This window comes from Monodon monoceros, unplaced genomic scaffold (genome assembly GCF_005190385.1).
Source record: "Monodon monoceros isolate NGI ecotype Baffin Bay Population unplaced genomic scaffold, NGI_Narwhal_1 Super_Scaffold_7, whole genome shotgun sequence".
Classification (NCBI taxonomy): domain Eukaryota; kingdom Metazoa; phylum Chordata; class Mammalia; order Artiodactyla; family Monodontidae; genus Monodon; species Monodon monoceros.
The window spans coordinates 95,826,531-95,847,124 of record NW_021703784.1 but is presented as its reverse complement, the minus strand read 5'-3'; the positions used below and the strand labels follow the sequence as shown (position 1 = coordinate 95,847,124).

The following is a 20,594-nucleotide window of genomic DNA, read 5'->3' as shown; positions in this document are numbered from 1 at the left end:
GCTACAGAGTGTCAATAGAAATTAAGTTTAAATACTATTCAGAACACTAGTTTCATGGGTTATTTAGCATGAGGGAAGGAAAAAAAGAAGGAAAATCTTAGGCTGGAAGAAACCACAAGTTTCCAGGCAAGGCTGCATCTAACACATATGTATTTCCCACAGGCCACAGTTTAGCTTTTCCACATAGAAGAGCAGACATTTTTTCTTAGAGGCACACTTCTCATAGGAAGCACTGATGAACTCAAAATTTCTACAAGTCTCAGTTTAAATAAAGGTTGAAAATAGAAAATGTTTCCTGAACATAAAAAAGGGAGGTTTATTTCAAGAAAGACATAGTAAAAAAAACTGCCTTCATTGCTACGTAACTGCTTCCTGTACATTCAAAACTAACGTTATCCTAAAAAATCCTGGTTGGACAAGTGAGACGGCAAGGAAAAGAATCTGGTTCAAAGTCAAGAATAATAAACCCAAAGAGAGCTTTTTCAACCCACTCTCTGCCAAGATTAAAGGAAGTTTATCCTTGGGTGCTAGAGTTCTGTCTCTTGTAGACACAAAAAGGTGGGAGAAACTTGTATTGCTGTTTTTTCCCCTAAAGTATCCAAGACTCCTAAGAAATTACTGCAAGAGATTCAAGCTTTGCCACCAGCTTCTCCTCCCTCACTCACACCTTACTTTACTTTATTAAGGGTTATCCATTCCCCTAGCACTCATATTTTGGACAACCCTGCCCATGTAACTCCCCAAACCTGCCTATTGCTAAAGGCACTTTTTTCCCCATTAAAGAAAAAAAGTTAGCCTATCCATCCAGGATGCCCATTTATTCTGTAATATAAGCATCTATATCCACCATAGAGTCTCAGGTTTTAAGACACCTTAGAAGGAACTTAGTCCAACAGACAAATGATGTTTGAGTTCACTTAAAGTATCCATTCTAATAGCAAACACAAGGTGTTCCCATGAGCTGGGCAACATCCTATGAATTTTGCACGTATTAAGTCACTGCATCATCACAACAATCCTGTGAGATGGTTAATATTATTGTCCTTATTCTACAAACAAGATCAAGGCATAGAGCAATTAAACAATTTTCCCAAGGTTACTTGGCTAGTTAAGTGGTAGAAGATTTGAACCCAGGCAGTCTGGCTCTGGCATCCATGCTCTTAACCATGCAAAGCTGCCTTGCCTCTCTACATTTATGGAACACTGAGATTGGAAATTCCCTGTTTAGTCAGCATATTGATCAAAAAATACAGAATAATTAAGCATTTGTGGCAAAATTTTAACAATTGGTGTCAAGGTGAATGAAAGGTATATAGGAGTTATTGTGCTACTCTTCCAACTTTTCTGTAAGCTTGAAATGTTTTCAAAATAAAAAGTTAAAGTTTCTTTTATCATCACACAATGGCACAAGTTTTGTGAAAGTGATGCCCAAATTATCTGTTAGCCATCAAAGAAGGCTTTAAGAAAACTATGGATCCTTATAATGTTCCCACTACATGCCTGATTTAAATTGCCCACCCCGGGACTTCCCTGGTGGCGCAGTGGTTAAGAATCCGCCTGCCAGTGCAGAGGACACGGGTTCGAGCCCTCGTCCGGGAAGATTCCACATGTCACGCAGCAACTAAGCCCATGCGCCACAACTACTGAGCTTGTGCTCTAGAGCCCGCGAACGACAACTACTGAGCCCACGTGCCACAACTACTGAAGCCCACGCGCCTAGAGCCCATGCTCCGTAACAAGAGAAGCCACCGCAATGAGAAGCCCACGCACTGCAATAAGGAGTAGACCCTGCTCGCCTCAACTAGAGAAAGCCTGCGCACAGCAACGAAGACCCAGCACAGCCAAAAATAAATAAATAAATTAAAATAAAATAAAATAAATTGCCCACACCACTCCAGAAAGGCTTAAGAACTCACTGGAGAGGAAATGGCCTTAAAATGGGGAACACTGTCCCTGAGCCAGAATAGTAAATGTGGGCCCTGTTCCCAATACTTAATATTTAATAATCAATAACACGCAATTCCAAGTAGACTTAGTGGGAAAAAATTACTTCTAAAAATACATTATACAATATAACTAAATACAAATCAATCCATACCCTTATATCCCACTTGTTAGTTCTAACCAGAACAGTTTTTCTTCCCCGCCTTCACAATCTCCCTGCCAGGCTATATCAATGCCCTCTATTGCAAACCTTGGAGGCAGCTGCATTTAGGCAGAGCAATCCCTATTTCAGCTTCTCAAAGCATTTAACCCCTTTTGCAAGGGAAGAGAACATGAAATCACATACTGATAACCTATGGCTCGTTCCTTTAGGCAAATTTCTTGTTACTATTATTCCAAATTTCCCATGAAAATTAATTTGGGTTCTTAAACTCATAAACTTCCCACTTTGTGAACAAAATCTCCTGAAGTTTCACAGTGAAAGCAGTGAAAAAAGTACAATGATATCCAAACATACTTTCTTTGAAGCACTAATGTTCAAAACTATGTTCCCGGGCTTCCCTGGTGGCGCAGCGGTTGAGAGTCCGCCTGCCGATGCAGGGGACATGGGTTTGTGTCCCACTCCGGGAAGATCCCACATGCCGCGGAGCGGCTGGGCCCCTGAGCCATGGCCGCTGGGCCTGTGCGTCCAGAACCTGTGCTCCGCAACGGGAGAGGCCACAACAGTGAGAGGCCCGCGTACCGAGAAAAAAAAAAAAAAAACTACGTTCCCAAGCTTTTTGTTTTTATTAACAAGTATAAAAACCATTCACTTCCAACATGGCTGGAAGCAATATTTCCCTGCTGCTGCCCTAATATGTTCTGGGTAATGAGTTCCTCTCCCCAAGAAAATGGCTGCATTTAAGGTTTCAGTGGTTGAAGTTAACAGCTGCCTATAGTATGAAATGAACTGACCAGGACCCTTACTTTTTTCTTTTTTTTTAAATTTATTTATTGATTTATTTTTGGCTGTGTTGGTCTTCGTTGCTGCACACGGGCTTTCTCTAGTTGCGGTGAGCAGGGGCTACTCTGTTGGGGTGCTTGGGCTTCTCACTGCGGTGGCTTCTCTTGTTGTGAAGCACAGGCTCTAAGCGCGTGGGCTTCAGTAGTTGTGACACACAGGCTCAGTAGTTGTGATTTGCGGTCTCTAGAGCACAGGCTAAGTAGTTGTGGCGCACGGGCTTAGTTGCTCCGCGGCGTGTGGGATCTTCCCGGAAGAGGGCTCGAGCCCATGTCCCCTGCACAGGCAGGCGGATTCTTAACCACTGTGCCACCAGGGAAGTCCCAGACCCTTACTTTTTACACTATTATTTGTACCGTCTGCCCAGAAAGAAAACAGGATTAAAGAGAAATTAAAATTTTAAATCTTCAATTATTTCCAGAAACTTTATTTAAAAATGGAAGGTGGGGTTTCCCTGGTGGCACAGTGGTTGAGAGTCCTCCTGCCGATGCAGGGGACACGGGTTCGTGCCCCGGTCCGGGAAGATCCCACATGCCGCGGAGCGGCTGGGCCCGTGAGCCATGGCCGCTGAGCCTGCGCGTCCAGAGCCTGTGCTCCGCAACGGGAGAGGCCACGACAGTGAGAGGCCCGCGTACCGCAAAAACAAAAAAAAGGAAGGTGGGAGATGTGTAAAAGGTTGAAACTACAGACTAAAGTTTCAAAATTACATTGCAATTTTATTAATCTTTGTTGAATTGCTTCCTATTTCAACTTCCTTTCAGCCTTCCCCACAAAAGTCCCTCACTGATTCCCATAGTGCCTATTTAACCAAAGCTTACTAAGCACCTCAATATATCCCAGACACTAAGATAGGTGCTAAGAGGATACAGAGGTAAAACAGTACCTACACTCAAGCAGGTCAGTACAGAGGGAAAGACAAAAATAAAAGATAATTTAATAGAGACACAGATGTAGAGAACAAATGTAGGGACGCCAAAGGAGGAAAGTGGGGGCAGGGGGGTGGGATGAACTGGGAGATTGAGATTGACAATATATACACTAATATGTATAAAATAGATAACTACTAAGAACCTGCTGTATAAAAAATAAATTAAATAAAATGCAAAAATTCAAAAAATAAATAGACAATTTTAATACAGTGTGATAAACATTATTTGAACTACCTGCTACAAACCTCTCCCTGCAAGTTGGCAATATCATTCCAAACCACATGCCAGAAAATTCTCTGGAAGAAGAAATTTCACTGATAATCAAATGAAGTTTGAGACATTTCTAGTAAGTTTAAGAAATTAGAGGAGGGCAGTAGTGTGCATATGGAAAGACTCCTGTTCTAAAGATTGAAATAATATCCATTCTAACATATCTCACTCCCCACCTCCCCACAGGCTTTACGGGAAATGGATTTTTTTACGTACATTACTCTAACACGGAGGGGGTTGGAAATCTAAATGAGCACTGACCTTCAGCAAGATGAGCCTCTAGCAAGGGCTCATTTTAAGTTCTGGCTCTTGTTTCTATTCTCTGTGGAGAATGGCAGTGTTTTAGTGGTTAAGTCCACTAACTTTGTAGTTAGTCAGACCAGGGTTTAATCCTGGCCTTGGTCACTTACAAGCACTGAAATTTTCAGCAAACCTCAGCTTCTCTGAGGCTCAAATTCCTTAAAAAACAAAAAATAAACCAAGAAACAAACAAACAAAAAGTTGTTGTAGGAAATTAAGTAAATACAATAGTTTATGCAAAATGCTTAGCACTCAGTAAAAAAACAAGGAGGGGGGTGGGGGAGGGAGGGTGGGCAGTTATTAACAAGGGACCACCAGGTACCAAAATAGAAAGCAATAAATTATTACAGAGCTAATCATTTTGCTATTCCAATTGAATAGTGATCTGTGCTTAATTTATTTGCATCCATCCTCTCTCACTCATCCCTAGAGAGCAACTACCTCATAAACCCAATTCAAGGCTGAATTGCAATTACTTGGAGCTTTTTTTTATTTTTAAGATTTCCAATAGTCCCCATTTTTATCCTAGCTGAAAGAACATGTTCTAACCCCTCTAACTCTCCATAACTGGAACCCTAAGAAAGGCACTAGGGCTCTAAGCACCCAAAGGAGGCCCCCACCTGGAACATACCATACCTTAGTCATATAACAAAGAAACCAACAGCATATAGGAGTCAGACAAGGAAAGAAAAATCTGCACAACTCTCACTTACTTGTCTTTTTTTACCCCAAAACCAAAATGGGGAGCAAAACAAAAAATAAAAGATTTACTTATTCACACCCCTTATTATATTTCCGGGAAGAACTAGTAGAGGTGAGGTAAAAGACAAATCTTCCATCTTATCATCCAAAAGGCTCTAATAGTACACACCAGTCAAAACAATGCCTCAGTTCGTGAAACAGTCCTGGACACTAGTTAACTAGGATGTTCACTGCAGCTACACAAAGCCCAGCATTTAAAGCTGGACCCAAACCACCACCACTCAGTCATCCAGAACCTATTTTCAAACTGCCTTTGTACTCCTTCTTCAGATTCCCTCATCCCTCCCCCTAAAGGCTGAGTGGGAAACTGACACTGGTAGCAACATGACCAATTCTCCAAAGGTCCACCAAGAAACCCCTAGGCTGGGGTCAAGGCAGAAAGAGCATTTGAAAATCTGGAAATGAAATAAGAACTACAGCCCAACAAACTGTACACATTGTCCTTTTTCTTTCTTTTTAACTGCACTTGCTATAATTAGGAGATCCAGACATGAAAATCTTACTGTAGCCCTTGCATATAAATTATATCAAAAGAAGGAACAAAGTTCCATTTCCTCTGAAGCCACAACCTCACAAGAATGAAATCAGCTTTCAAGAAATACTCATGTCTGGAAAAGAAACTCAAGGAAGTGTTCTAGTCTGAAAAGAATTAAGGGGTGGGGGGTACAAAATCAGAGGATTATTATAGATACATACCAGTTTAAAGCTAATGAGCAGCTTACATATTAAGACCCATCTTGTTACAATTAGGCAGTATCTATTGCAGTTTTAATTTTCAAATGATTCGCATTTTCAAAGGGAGAAGGAAGAGAACATCCAGTTTTCAGCCACTGATGAGTTGGTTATATGGTTATCTGGCATCAGTATTTTTACAAGAATGTGTTTGCAAAACAAAAACAAATCTTAAAATTAAATATAAGATATGAAAGCAGTCATGGACCTTCAGATCTTAAAAACTTCTGATTTCACGGCAAATTAACCAAATAAAAAACTCACCTCCAAAAAACAACTTTCAGTTTGGTTTAAAAATAAGAATTCCCCTTGTGCTTTCTCAACTGCATCCTAAACACTAAAGTTTGTGTTAAGTGTTTTACTCTTAGCCTAACCTTATTTTAATCCAAGGCCCTTTCAGAGAGCACAAAGCTGAAAATATTTTCACATGTGCCACTTTACTCAGGTGAACTAAAAAGCATGATTAGAATTTCCTTACTCCTTTAAGCACATAAACCAAACGTTATCGTATATGCAGACTGAACATACAATACCTCCACAAATCTTTGCTAGCAAAGGTAGTTTTAGAAGTAAGGGGATGGCAATTCAGTTACCATGGATCCATTTATTTTCTTTTATAAGGCAAAGCAGGGAGGCTAAGTCTAGAAGGAGAATGAGGCTCCTACCCACCACACCTGGAAAAGTAAAAGAAGGATCCACCCAGGAACAGCAGGGCTGAAACCGATCTGGGCCGTTCAAACTCTCTATGGGAAAAAAAATCACCATTTAAGCTGCAAAGCTCCCTGCAACTTTCCACTTCCACAAATCTAATGATAAAAGGGAGAAAAAAAGTTTTGAAACGTATGAAGAACCATCTGTATAACTAGCTTCCGACCCGGACAAATTCCTTTCCCAACCCACACGCAACATGCCAAAAAAACCAACTTTTGGTTTGGGCTCTGAAAACAGAAGTTTGTTAGCCTAACCTAGAAAAAAAAAATACATAAAATCAAAGAACACACCAAAATGTAAATTTATGGAATTGCTCTCACCCCCCTGAATCTATTCATCTCCCTATATTAGAGAGACCAGAAGTTTGTTTCTGGGTCTTGAATATTTTACTTTGCTTTAAATATGATAAAATACCAAAATTCCCCAAAATAAGTAGAAAGAAAAATTAACTGCTTAAAAGTTACCCGTCAGCATAACAGACCCTCTCGTTTTTAAATTCCCTCGGTTACCATAAGACAAAAATTCAACTTGGCTTATCCTCCTTTACCCGTCTATGCACATATTTTTTAAAAAGGCACACACCTCAAATGTGGACTTCTAAAAACCAGTCCTTTAAGAAAGAAAACCAAGGCTTCGTCAATGTTCTGAGAAAGACAAATCCAGCAAGGTTGTTGATTTTTCGCCACCTCTTCCTCCTTTCAGGATCTTTCCTGCTCTTCTTTCTCTCTCTCCCTCTTTTTTTTTCTCTCAGATCCAACACCTAAAATGGAAGTTGCACCCAGCCAAAGGCTAGGAAGCCTGGGTGGTGACAAACTGATCTGGCAGCCCTACCCCCTCGCTTTCCTAAGTGATGTCAGCCCCTGAGAACTTCCAATAGGAGCCGGGCATAAATCGGGGAGATGATTTTATCCAATAGGAAACTTTATTATAGGAAATTAAAAAAAAAAAAAGGGGGAGAGCAAGAGGAGGAGAAAAAGACAGGGGGAAGTTTTATATATATATTTATATTTAAAGTGGAGACCTATATGATCTCTGAGGAATTATGCAGAGCTGGGAGGGGTCGGGGAAAGGGGGCTGAAGGAATAAGGGGTTTTCAGAATGGCATGCCTAAGAACCTCGGCTCTCTTTGATGGTAGGGTTCTTGCTCCCTCCTTCCTTTCCGGGTGGGGAAGCAAAAAAGAGCTGATTTTATTTGCCTGCTGCTATTTGGTTTGTTGCTTTCTACCCCAAAGCATTTCCCCAAAGGAAGACAGGAAGGGAAGGAGCGTGAAATGCTAGAAACAGGACTACAATGTGTTGATTGGGACGGTAGGGGATATCTGAGGTAAACTCTCAATTTTATTGTTTTGGTTTAAATGCATTAGAGTTAATTAGAAAACCTAATGCTTGGACTTGTTAACAATTTTCAGTGTCTATACTTTCAACCAGAAGGAAGCTGAATCCACTAGGCTGTTGAGGAAAATCACTGTCTTCCCATTTGTCCCCAAATCAAAATAATGTGGGTTTGAGGGGGAGAGTAAATGATATCCAATAAACAATATATTTGGAGGAGACGAGAGCATGTGTAAGGAAAAGAAAATCTCATACCTAGAAAATTCAATTTATTTGTTAACTTTGAGCTTAAGACTGTCTAGTTCATACATTGTTTATGCTTGACCTAAATAAAGGATTATAGCAAGTATTCTTTTTCTGAATTAAGAGTTATCTTTAATATGTTCTTAGACTATTAGGCCATGAAGGACAGAGATTGAAAATTTTTTTTTACATGCTTGACAAAGACTAGTATTTTATGGTCATTTGGGGATTAGCTATGTGAAAATCATACTGATAAATTGAAATTTTTCTTTCTTACTGAAAAATCTATCCTGTAAACTGCTACCAAATGAATCTTCATAACAGTTTCATAATCTAAAATAGTTAAGAGCATAGGTTCTGCAGTCAGGCTGACTGGCTTCAAACCTTTCTCTTCTGTAAGTATACTTAATCAAGTAAATGTACTACATACTTTGTGACCTTGTAAAAGTTATATAATCTCTCTGTGACTCAGTTTCTTAACTATAAAATGGAGATAATAGCTATATCTCTTTCACAGGACTGTTGTGAGAATTAAAATACACATAAGGTTCTTAAAATAATGCATGGCATACAGTACAAACTCAATAAGAATGAGTTATTATTACCAATATCTACCCTACCAAAAAACTTTCAGTGATTCACCACTGCCCAATAATAGCAACGAATAAATGAAGCATCTATCACGTGAGGGCACTTTGCACTCACTGTCCCTAACTTCTCAAACACCACCATGGAGATAGTATTACCACTGTTTAGAGATGAGAAAATCAAGGCTCAGCAAGGTTAAGAAACTAACCTGAGCTCATCTGGCTAAGGAGTGAGCCCCTCATCAGTCTGACTCCAAGGCCCATGCTCTTTCCATTACCTTACACTGTGGTCGGGATAAAGGCCAAGTTCCTCGTCTGTTTTCAAGATGCCATATCTATTCATCCAATACATTAAAGTAACACTTATTAACCATAATCTGACCTTTCCTTATCTTTCTAAACTGGAATTCCGCTCCTCCTCAGGATGAAAGTGCCCTTCTAATCAGGTTTATCTGATCGTTATCCACCCCCTCATATTTGGTCTATTGTCTCATATACCCTCATATTTGGTGTAATGTGGCCAAAAAGGACTTCTCTCAGAAGTGCTGGAAGACGTTACAGACATCACAGCACTTGTCTGATGGGGTTTAAACAAACTGTAATAGAATAGGAAATGAATACATTTGACAGAGAAACAAACAGCCTTTAACTCTCATTGTCTAAGAGTCTTTTCCAGTTACCTTATCACATCTTCTACCTCTACTTTCCATCTATTCCTAGTCCTACATAGCAAGTTTAAAAGCCAAAGATGAAAAAAAAAAAAGCCAAAGATGATTGTCAAAGGAAAACAATCAACACATATGTTTGTTGATTCACTGGTTCCTAGATCAGAGCCATTATCTAGAATATGCTATGATTTTCTAGAGATGGATTAGGCTTGTTTCCTTCACACCACCACTAACTTGCAAGTATTTTGCCTTCCTTTTTTCGTGTGTATGTATGTGTGTGTGTGTGTGTTCCTGTCTCCCTCACCAGAAGATAAGCTCCATGAAGGCATAAAAAATGTCTTTCTAGTTTATGGTGTATCCCCAGAGCTCAGCCTTGTATCTCATATTTAGCAACAGATGAATAAATGAATGAAGTCTGTTAGCTTACTAGTTATATAATCCTGGACAAGCCATTTAACATTAATGAATTTGTAGATAACATTCAAAATAAAATTATATACAAGTCAAAAAAGTTAAGTCAGTGGTGAAAAAGTTGTTAAATTTTAAATTTATCTCAAAGAGCCATCTCCAAATAAAGAATCACAAGGATTAATACTCACTGAGAGAAAAACTGTTTATACTCAGTGAACAGAAAAAAGACTAGTTCCTTCTGGGTTATTCTGAGCACCATCCCACTCTTCCAGACGTCAAGGATAATGAAATAGACAAGTTTCCTGCTCTCAAGTTTACATTCTAGTTGGGGTGGTGTGGGGGGGGGTTGCAGAAGATTAACAGATAAGATGTCAGATGGAACATTATGCAGAGATCAAAACAGACTGATGAGAATGACTTGGGGCTTGTTCTAGACTGGATGTCAGGGACAGTCCCTCTGGACAGATGACATTTAAGTTGAAATATGAATGGTAAGAAGCAGCCAACCATGAGAAAATATAAGCAATGGCAACTACCAATGCCAAAGCCCTAAAGTGTGGGGCTGAAACATACTGGATCCAGCAGAGCATGTTGGAAATGAGGAGGGAGGGATAGGTGGGAATCAGAATATGAAGAGTTCTATAGGTTAGAGAAAGGAGTTTTGATTTTATTCTTAGGTAGAAGAAAACCTGAGGGGATTTTAAACAGCAGAATGACATAATCCAGTCCACATTTTGAAAAGATCTGGCTGCTTATGTGACAAATGGATTAAAGGAAGGGCAAGAGGACTTTGCTGGTGGTACAGTGGTTAAGAATCTGCCTGCCAATGCAGGGGACAGGGGTTCAAGCCCTGGTCCGGGAAGATCCCACATGCCGCAGAGCAACTAAGCCCATGCACCACAACTACTGAGCCTGCTCTCTAGAGCCTGTGAGCCACAACTCCTGAGCCCGTGAGCCACAACTACTGAAGCCCGCGCACCGAGAGCCAGTGCTCCGCAACAAGAGGAGCCACCACAATGAGAAGCCCGTGCGCAGCAACGAAGACCCGACACAGCCAAAAATAAATAAAAATTTTAAAAAATAATAATAATTTTAAAAGGTAGAGTCAGGAGTGAAAGCAAGGAAATTAGTTTGAAGGTGAAGTTGCAGTGATATGGAGTTGACTACAGCGGTAGCAGTAAAAATGGAGATAAGTCAATGGATTGAGGATGTGTTCAGAGATACAGGGTTGATTTTGTTTGGGGCTTTTTTTTCTTTCCTTTTTTGCTTTTTGGTTTTTTTTTTATGCATGGAAGACTACAGTCAGTGCTCACTCTTACAGCTCTCAAAGTTTAACTGCTCCACCAACAACCATCACCACATACACACAAAGAAAAGATACCATAGAATGGTGAAAGATTAGAGAAGAGCCGTGAAATAAAATTATACTTAAAAAAGAAGTGCTGGGGGCTTCCCTGGTGGCGCAGCGGTTGGGAGTCCGCCTGCCGATGCAGTGAGAGGCCCGCGTACCGCAAAAAAAAAGTGTTAAAATATTATGTAGGGTAGAGCATTGTGCTGTGATGGCTCTACTTCTAAAACAGACTAAAACTATAAATGCCAAGGAGAAGAAATTTTTTTTTTTTTGCGGTATGCTGACCTCTTACCGTTGTGGCCTCTCCCGTTGCAGAGCACAGGCTCCGGACGCGCAGGCTCAGCGGCCATGGCTCACGGGCCCAGCCGCTCCGCGGCATGTGAGAACCTCCAGGACCGGGGCACGAACCCGTGTCCCCTGCATCGGCAGGCGGACTCTCAACCGCTGCGCCACCAGGGAAGCCCAGAAATTTTTAAAAATCCAACTCCAAAAAAACACTGGCTAGCCATACAAAGGAAAACAAAACATTTTTACTCTTTTCTACCCTCTGATGACAACACATTACCATACAAAGTTTGTCATTTTTGAAGCCCTGCGTAGGATGGCCATTTATCATTCCCTTTAGAAAATCTACTAACACAAGATGTAACTAAAATTGGATTAAAAAAAAAAACATAAAACCAAGAAGTGTGTCCTCGTACCTCTTGAAAATTAATCTAATCCTGATAATATATTCATGAGGAGATGTAATACTTATATTTTCTTTACAACCCCAAAGAATCACCTATAGTGGTATTGCACCTGCGTAATCTAGTCTTGATTCCACAGTAACAGATGCGTGAACAAGTATTGTTCTGCCTGTTTTTCCTTGCTTGCTCGCTTTGTGTGTGTGTGTGGGTGCTGACAACATCTAAAACCTGTCCTTCTGCTAAGTTTTATGTCCTTTCACGAATTGCTACCTCTTCAAAATATGACGGCAACCAAAAATGTCTTCTGTTCCTTGTTTCTTTCTTCGTTTTAAGAGCAGGAGCCTCAAACTAGGGAAAATATTACCTGACTTGGAAATTCACCCCCACCCCGCATATTTCAATCAACCACCTCAAATCCTTTTTGAAAAGGTGTAAAATATCAATAAAGATACACTTGAGCGCCCTGTACTACTCACCCCTCTACGTTTTGTCCGTGGGCAGGTTCCCCTTCTCTCAGACATCGTCCTTCCTGCCTCCAGTTGGCCTCTGCGGGGGCTGCTCCGGGCGAATTCACCACACCTTGTCCCCAGTGGCGTTGGATTCAGCCGGCTCTGTCCAGCGCTGGACATACCAGGCAGCTACCCGAAGCCGGGACCCGGGTCCTAACGCGCACGGGGGAGAGAGCAGCTGTCCAGATTTCTAACGTGGCTTGGCATTCTCTCTAAACGTTTAATCTCGAGACCTTTTAATTTTTGATATCATCCCTAAGAACAGCTGTTTCCAGTCGGGAAGTGTGCGAAGGAAATCAACACCAGTGACCCCCTCCAGACGGAAAGTTCTGCCACCCCCTGGGTCACCAGGTCTCCGAGATGCGGGGCTGGAGTGGAATCTGTGAAAAATTTGAATTCAGAAACTAGCCCGAGGACCTTGTTCCAGAACATTCCTGGCCTTAGGAGACATCTAGTGAGAGACATGGGGGACAAGGTGCGACTGGAGCCATCCAGAGGCCTTCTCCTCCATTACGCCTGGGGTACTCTCAGTGAGGCCGAGGCCATTCGCAGCCTCCTCAAAGGGAAGCCGCAGATGCCCTTCTACCACCTTGGAGCCTGCCCTGTTGGGAGTCCTGAGCCTCTTTTCCGTGTGTTTTCATCGGGTACAGAGGACGAGGCTGGCTTCCAGAAGAATTCCTTCCGAGCGGGCCCTTCCCCCTTCCTCTTGCAGCCCTACCGCTTTCCCGCAGCCTCCAAGTCCCTCGAGACTTAGCCTCCCGCCCAAAGTGCTCGTCCTGTGATTGGCTCTTTGAGGAGCCTCGGCCAATGGGGATAACGTATTCGGGCAGACGTAGGCCCGCGAGCTGGGGGAGGAGGAAGGACGTCGGGGCCGCGACGTGCGGTGAGCGGAAAGGTGGCGCGAGGTGTGTGGCACCGGCCGCGTGGCCTCAGGCTTTCGCTGTCACCACTTCCCAGTGCATAAGGATCCCCGAGCCTGCGGCAGGACGAGGGCACCAGGGAGTGGCTGCAAAGCCCGTGCGGCCGGAGGTGACGGTGTTGGGTGAGCCTTGAATTAGGGCCTCCGGGATCCCCACGCTCCATTCCCAGAAACCTTTGCGCCGAGAGCTCTCTCATCAAAGGAGTTGGGCCGAGGCGCCCAGCTTTGCAGGGCCTTCCCTGAAGCCCTGCTTTCCCCCGCCAACCCCGATTCCCTTGGTTCTGGATGGGGAGAACCCTCAGGACGTTGTGTAGCTTTGCTAAACCCCACCCCCACCCCCAGCCGCGTCCCGCGCAAGCCTGGACCTTGGGAGGAAGCAAGGCAGGCCGGACCGAGGACCCAAGCACGGAGAGGACAGCAGGAGCATCTCCTGCCGCAGAGCTCTTCCAGGTTGGGTCTGGGGACAAGGCCCAGTGCTGGTGGATTGGGAAGCTTCCCCAGGGCCTACCTCTGGGCCCTTGCAACAGCTGCCATCCTCCATATCCCCATCTATCTGGCTGGGATGGAACTGAGCCTACAGTTTCTTAATTTACCTTTCCACTCTTTTCTTTCCTGATAGTTTGACGTGAACTGTTTGGAGCTTCTGTGCCACCTGACAGAAAACTGCGTGCCAGGGAAGGAGCACCAGCTGTGCAGTGAGTGTGGAGATCTCAGTGCAAAAAGCTGGAGACATAGTGAGCCTGAAGCCAGAATACCCAGCTTGTGTTGGGAGGGGTAGAACGCTTAATTATCCTTGCTTTATTGTTAGCCAGAGAACTGACCAGATTGACAAACCTAAAGGCCAGATTCTTTGCCCATTTCCAGGTGGAGTCAGGCTCACTTCGGTCAAGAACATCCGAACCCACGGTGGCAATATTCTTACTGCTGTGAGAGACCTTCCCGCCAAGTCCAGCAGCTTCTTTTCTTTACTGTGCACCCTCTGCTGGTTAGTGTGATAGAGTGAGCTCAGAGAAAAGGAGGTGTGTACGGCTTCCTAGAAGTCATTTAATACTCCATAGTGTTTTGTTAAAATGTGTTAAATTGGGGAAGTATATACCCATGAAATTCAGAAATGTGGTGCTCAGGAAGAATATGAGTAGTGAGCACCATAGGAGTTGAGTTTCTGGCAATGTGAATGAGGAAGGTTTAAGGATAATAACAACTCCATTTTTGGAGTGCTAGTTTCGTGCCAGACACTCACAGTACTAAGCAATTTGGGTTTGGTAAAATGGACTCATTAAATCTCTAAAACAGCCTTACGAGGTAAGTACAGGACTGTTATAATTCCCATTTCCTAGATGAGAAAAGTAAGACTCAGAGAAGTTAGGTCATTTGCCTGAAATGATACAGCTAAGCTAATAAATAACAGAGCTGAGATTCAAACCTAGGCTGTTTCTGAGCTCCCACCTGTAACCACTAGGATGTTCTTTCTTAAGATACCCTTGGCACAATTCCTGGGCTTATGGTTCCTCAACTCATGCTTTTGTCTCCCACTTTCAAAATTTCCCTGTCATTTCAAAGACAAAAAAAAAAATATATAGGTATAATTGTGCTTCTGAAAGGTATTATTTCACCCACAGGAATCTGATCCATGAAAACCTAGGTTTAAGAGACCAACATGTCCTCTCCTGCCAGTCCCAAAATCCTATACAGGAATCCCCGGTTCCTCCGGCTAGCTTTTCTGCAGCTTCATCACCAGCAACAGAGTGGTGTGTTCTGTGATGTCCTTCTGCAGGCAGAAGGTAAGAGACTAGTAGGGACTCAACTGAAAACTCACCATAGACTAAGATAAAATGACTTCAGGGCCAAGCAGTGAAGGACAAAACCAGGCAAGTGTGTAATTATTGCCTTTGAGTGCTGTAAGCTATTTGGTAAAGAGCTGTTTCTAGGACAGGTACATTTTTCAATGAGTGAAAGTGAGATTATGCCCCTTCTCTTAAAAAATGAAACTAATTATAAAGTTTTGTAAGCACAGAAATTCGGTAAAACATGGATACACCATAGTGGGATGATTGTGAACGTTGAGTTAACATACATAAAGCACTTAGAACAGTACTTTTAATGTACTAAGCACAATGTAAGTATTAGATACTTACTTAAATGATACTCTTACATATTTTCCTTTTTTCTTGTCTTCAAATTGATGGCTTTTATTGTTTTGTTGTTAAACCTAAAAACATATAGCTTATTTCCACCCCTTCCCTTTACACTTGAAATGTTAAGTCAGCTTGGGGTAGAGCCTGGTATAGTGTAAAAGGCCTAAGACTAGGAATCCGAGTTTAAGTCCTAGTTTTGTTACTAACAGTAACAATGAGCAAGTAACTTCACCTCTTTCCAGTTCACTTTCTTCATTTATCAAAAAGGATTATGACAGCCAACACTGTGTAACACTCTACAGTTTGCAGAGTACATATAGCACAGTTTAGTGTCTCATTTGATTCTTATAACAGCCTTGTGAGATGTGGAATGTTACATGGTTCCAGCAGTACAGATGAGTGAATTGAGGCCTAGAGAGTTAAGTGACTTGTCTGTTGGTTCTCTTAGGAAGTGCAGAGTTGGGATGCATTCCTTAATTCAAAATAAACATAAAAAGTATCAACTGCCTGGTGTACTTTACTAGCATGGCATATAGTATATATGAAGTATATATAGTATATATGAAGGTATATATATATATGCCATATATATAGTATATATGAAGTTAAGTCCATCCTCGTAAGGAAACCACGTAAAGGGGAGACGTTCAAATAACCAGTGCATCCAGATAACCGGGCAGTATAATAACATTGGGGTGAGTATAAGCTGATACAGGAGCACAAAAGAGGAGCATCCTTCACAGACTTGAGTAGGTTGGGGGATGGGTGTTAGGGACAATTTCTTGGAGGAAATAACCCCATAGGGGACTTCCCCGGTGGCGCAGTGGTTAAGAATCTGCCTGCCAATGTAGGGGACACGGGTTCGAGCGCTGGTCCGGGAAGATCCCACATGCCACGGAGCAACTAAGCCCATGCACCACAACTACTGAGCCTGTGCTCTAGAGCCCGCAAGCCACAACTGCTGAGCCCGCGTGCCACAACTACTGAAGCCCGTACGCCTAGAGCCCATGCTTCACAAGGGAAGCCACCGCAATGAGAAGCCCGCGCACCGCAACGAAGAGTAGCCCCGGCTCACCACAACTAGAGAAAAGCCCACGTTCAGCAACGAAGACCCAATGCAGCCAAAAAATAAATTTAAAAAAAAATCAACTGTTAAAAATAAATAAATAAATAACCCCATAGGTGAGTTGTGAAGGACACATAGAAGTAGGAGGAAATGGGTAAGATTTTCCCAGGCAGAGAAAACAGCATGTACAGAGATGTACACATGTGACCAGGGATTTGCGAGTGGTTCATTATGACTAGAGCACAGACTATGAGTGTATTGATCCGAGGTGTGGCTAGAGAGATCAGCAGGTCTGAAGTGTCATACCAAGGAAGTTGGTCTTACCCTCAGCACACTGAGAAATGTATTTAAAGGTTTCAAGAAGGTCCTAACTGCTTTAGAAACAGCACTGGGGCTGCAATGAGAATTATTAGATTGTTATTGAGCCCAGATAGGAGGCTATTTTGGAATCCAGGAGAGAGGGAATGGTGGCCTGAACTAAGGCACTGAGAATAGAAAGAAATATATAGTTTATGAGCTATTCAAGAGAATTTACAAAACTTGCTGCAGTTAAGAGCATAGACTGTAGCCCTGGGTTCAAATCTTGTCCCTGCTCCTTAACTGTAATTGTGGGCATGTTACTTCACTATGCCACAGTTTACTCATCTGTAATGACAGCTACCCCACAAGGTTGCAGTGAAGATTAAATGAATTAATGCTGCTAAAATCCTTAGACGCCTGGCACATAATAAGGACTCAAGAAGTATTAGCTTTTTTAAAAAACTTAATGTTTGACTAGATGCAGTGGGTAAGAGAAAAGAATCAAATATGACTTCTGGTTTTCAGGCCTGGGCAACTGGATGAATGTGCTATCTTACTTTGAAGTAAAAATTGGGAAGTTTTGGAGTGTGGGGAATGATGAGTTCACTTTCTAGAAAGGTTACATTGGAGGTACTTGTGGGACCTGCATGTAGTCATGCAGGCTACGGCATGCTTAATATCTCAGAAAAGATACCTGGGCAGATGTAGAATCTGGGAGTCATCAGCAAGCCTTTGGTAACTGAAGCCATTGGAGAGATGGAAATTGCCCATGAAGTGCCCATAAAATGAGAAGGTTGTTCAGGACAGTGGATACCAGGCAGTGAAGAGAGCTCAGGAGAGAACTGAGCCCTGATCATCCATATCCAGAGCTCATGATCTGTTAGACCACAAGCAGCTTCTATAGAAAGTTTTAAACTCTTGTGTGAGTCAAAAACATTTACTCAGCAAGTATTTGATCCCCTACTTTGTGTCAAGCACTGGCTATATACTTCAGTGGGCGAGACAGACACGGTCTCTGTCCTCACAGAGCTTACAGTTTAGTGAAGGAGATGGACACTTACAGCGCAGATAGCTGAATGCTACGATAGCTGCAGAGCACCTAACCCAGACGGGGTAGGGTGGGGGAAGCCTTTCTGAAAGCCTAAAATAGGTAAAAACTGAGTTAACTAGGTAATGGCAGAATGTTCCAGGCAGGCAGAAGAACTAAATTTATCCTTCAACTAATGTGGAGGGAAACTGAGAGAAGAGGCAGCACATTTAGGTAGTAATGTCTGTGCTTAACCCGTGAACATGCCAGTCAGCATGAGACAGATAAAAAGTGTTTGGGTTTCCCTCCAGGTGAGGCAGTCCCAGCCCATTGCTGCATCCTTTCGGCCTGCAGCCCCTTCTTCACAGAGCGCCTGGAGCGGGAGAGGCCAGCTCAGGGTCGGAAGGTGGTGCTCGAGCTGGGGGGCCTGAAGATCAGGACACTTAGGAAGCTGGTGGACTTCCTGTATACCTCAGAGATGGAAGTATCTCGAGAAGAAGCCCAGGATGTGCTTTCTGCTGCCCGGCAACTCCGTGTATCTGAGCTAGAATCCCTCCATCTAGAGGGTGGGAAGTTGGTGAAGGCCCCTCAGGGTCGAAGACTGAACAGGGAGTGCCTACAACCTCCAAGTGCTGCTCCCATCTCTGCCAGGGTGGTGGCATCCATCTGCCGCCCACGAACTCCACTACCTGTTACCCAGACTCCCTGTCCTCTTGGGGCAGTGAGATTGAAGTCCTCGGGGAAGGAGGAGGGGCCCCAGGAGAACAACCGACAGAACACAGAGAACCGGTCGGGCACGCTTCTGCTCAAGAGGAAGGCCAGAGCCTGCCCAACTCCACAAGAAAAAGGCTCTTCACCATCAAGCCACAGTCAGGGACCTAAAGAGAACAAAAGTTACCCTGCCCTTGGTCCTACAGCACTTTCCCCACCCAGCTTGTACCCCTCTGTGGACAAGCGACTGTTGCCCAGGAAGATCAGGCTGAGCCGCTCAAAGCTGTCTCTTGATGTCTGTACGTCCAAGCCTGCCAGCCTTTTAAGTGGACCCAGCTCAGTACCCCCAGCCCCTGGCCGGCGTCTCTGGCGGCAGAAGAGTATAAAGAAAGAAGCACCAGAGGACAAGCAGAAAACAGGGCGAACTAGTCCTCTACAGAGCACCCCAAGCCAATCTGGTCTTGGAAAGTCGGGTGGGAACAGGAAGCAGAGCCCTGAGGTCAGGGCACCTAACTCAGACCCTGCAGAGGGGCAGGTCGGCAGAGTGAAGCTTCGCAAGATCGTCAACGGGACCTGCTGGGAGGTAGTTCAAGAGCCTCCCCTCAAAAACTCTCAAGATAGCCCTCAGATCCCAGAACCTGAAGACTCAAAAGAGCCTCCAGGGACTCAACCGTCCTCAGGTAACGAGCAGGAAGTGACATCTGCTAGAATAGACCTGTGTGAGGACTCCCCCATGCACTCTAGGCTACAAGACATTCTGCTGTCTGCTGGCCACTCCCCAGACAACCCAGTGGTGAAGTCCGGGTTTGGGTCCAGTCCAGAGCTGATAGGGAAGGAACCGGGATTGGATATTGACTGCAGAGAGCCCTATGCATTTGACACAGCCCTGCTCGGGCAGCCGTGTGAGGCTGAGGAGTACCGAATCACCAGTGCTGCTGCCACTAGTGAGCTGGAGGAAATCCTGGACTTCATGCTCTGTGGCTCAGACATCGAGCCACCCATAGGGTCTCTGGAGAGTCCCCGGGCTGAGGGCTGCAGGACCCCTAGTTATCACCCGACAGAAACAGGAAAGAACTGGATTGAAGGGGAAGAATGGTGTTTGCCAGACGTGGAGCTCTGGCCCAGGGAAATCACAGGATTGGAAAAGGAACCTGCTGGTGAGAACAAAGGGCCAATTGAGCCTTTTAGCCCCCTTGTCATGCCCTCTGAGGTGAGTGAAGGGGAGGTGCTTTCAATGGGAGGCTCTTGGACTCCAGACCTGGAAATTCCCAGCTCCCAGCCACTGGATGGTCAGAGAGACAAACTTTTCCACATCAACTCCCATGACCCTCCCCAAAGGTCCTATGGGGACCTCTCACCTCCCTGTTCAAACTGGGTGGAGACTGGGCTAGAAGTGTCCCTAACTACGGATGAAGTATTATACCCTACTCCAGAGGCAAGCAAGGAGGGATATGGCAACTCTGAGTTGTTGGATCCACTTCCTGCTAGCCCTGAAGAGGAAGAGATTGATGTGGTGGACTCGATGTCAGAGGGGATTGAGCCCATGAGTATTCCCTCCGTATGGCCCGACCCTTCCTCAGAGTCAGAAACAGAGGTGGACATACTAACGTAATGGAGTGGGGAGGGCAGGTTAGAGGGACTGGGAGGGTGGGAAATGTTGGCTAACAGAAGGTACACGGGCGGGCTGGCACATGCCCTGTCCTCTTAGCACAAGAGGCAGATATACCCCCAGCTCTCCTTCCCTCCCCAGGCTTTTGGAGGCAGGCAAAAATCGTTCCATGAGTAGAAAATTATGAACTTGAACCATCTTACCTCTTTATAATCTATTTTGCAGTTAGTGACAAGTGAAACAATAAACTGTGTGTCACAACTGTAGTGGGTCATAGGTAACAGCCAACAGCCAAAGCCAGTTCTCCCAGGTCAAGAGGCATCTAATAACTGATTCAGGAAGAGCTGAGAAAGACCAGCCCTCTGTGGTGGGGGTTCTGTGGGAGAGAA

The 20,594-nt window shown here is 43.9% G+C and overlaps 2 protein-coding genes across 15 annotated transcripts in view; one reads left to right on the top strand and one right to left on the bottom strand.

Annotated features, from left to right (window-relative positions):
• CTNND1 (catenin delta 1) overlaps positions 1 to 7,458 on the bottom strand; it is a 54,050-nt gene extending 46,592 nt beyond the window's left edge. For 13 of the 14 annotated variants that reach the window (XM_029207144.1, XM_029207145.1, XM_029207149.1 and 10 more), the window contains exon 1: positions 7,231 to 7,458. The gene's annotated coding sequence lies outside the window, so the exon portion shown is untranslated. The remainder of the gene's footprint in view (positions 1 to 7,230) is intronic. The other variant, XM_029207153.1, reaches the window with a different exon arrangement.
• A 7,556-nt stretch (positions 7,459 to 15,014) lies between these two features.
• BTBD18 (BTB domain containing 18) lies at positions 15,015 to 20,208 on the top strand. The gene is made up of 2 exons (XM_029207143.1): positions 15,015 to 15,138; positions 18,197 to 20,208. The coding sequence occupies exons 1-2, from the start codon at positions 15,015 to 15,017 to the stop codon at positions 20,206 to 20,208; spliced, it is 2,136 nt and encodes a 711-aa protein (XP_029062976.1).
• Positions 20,209 to 20,594: the final 386 nt, after the last annotated feature.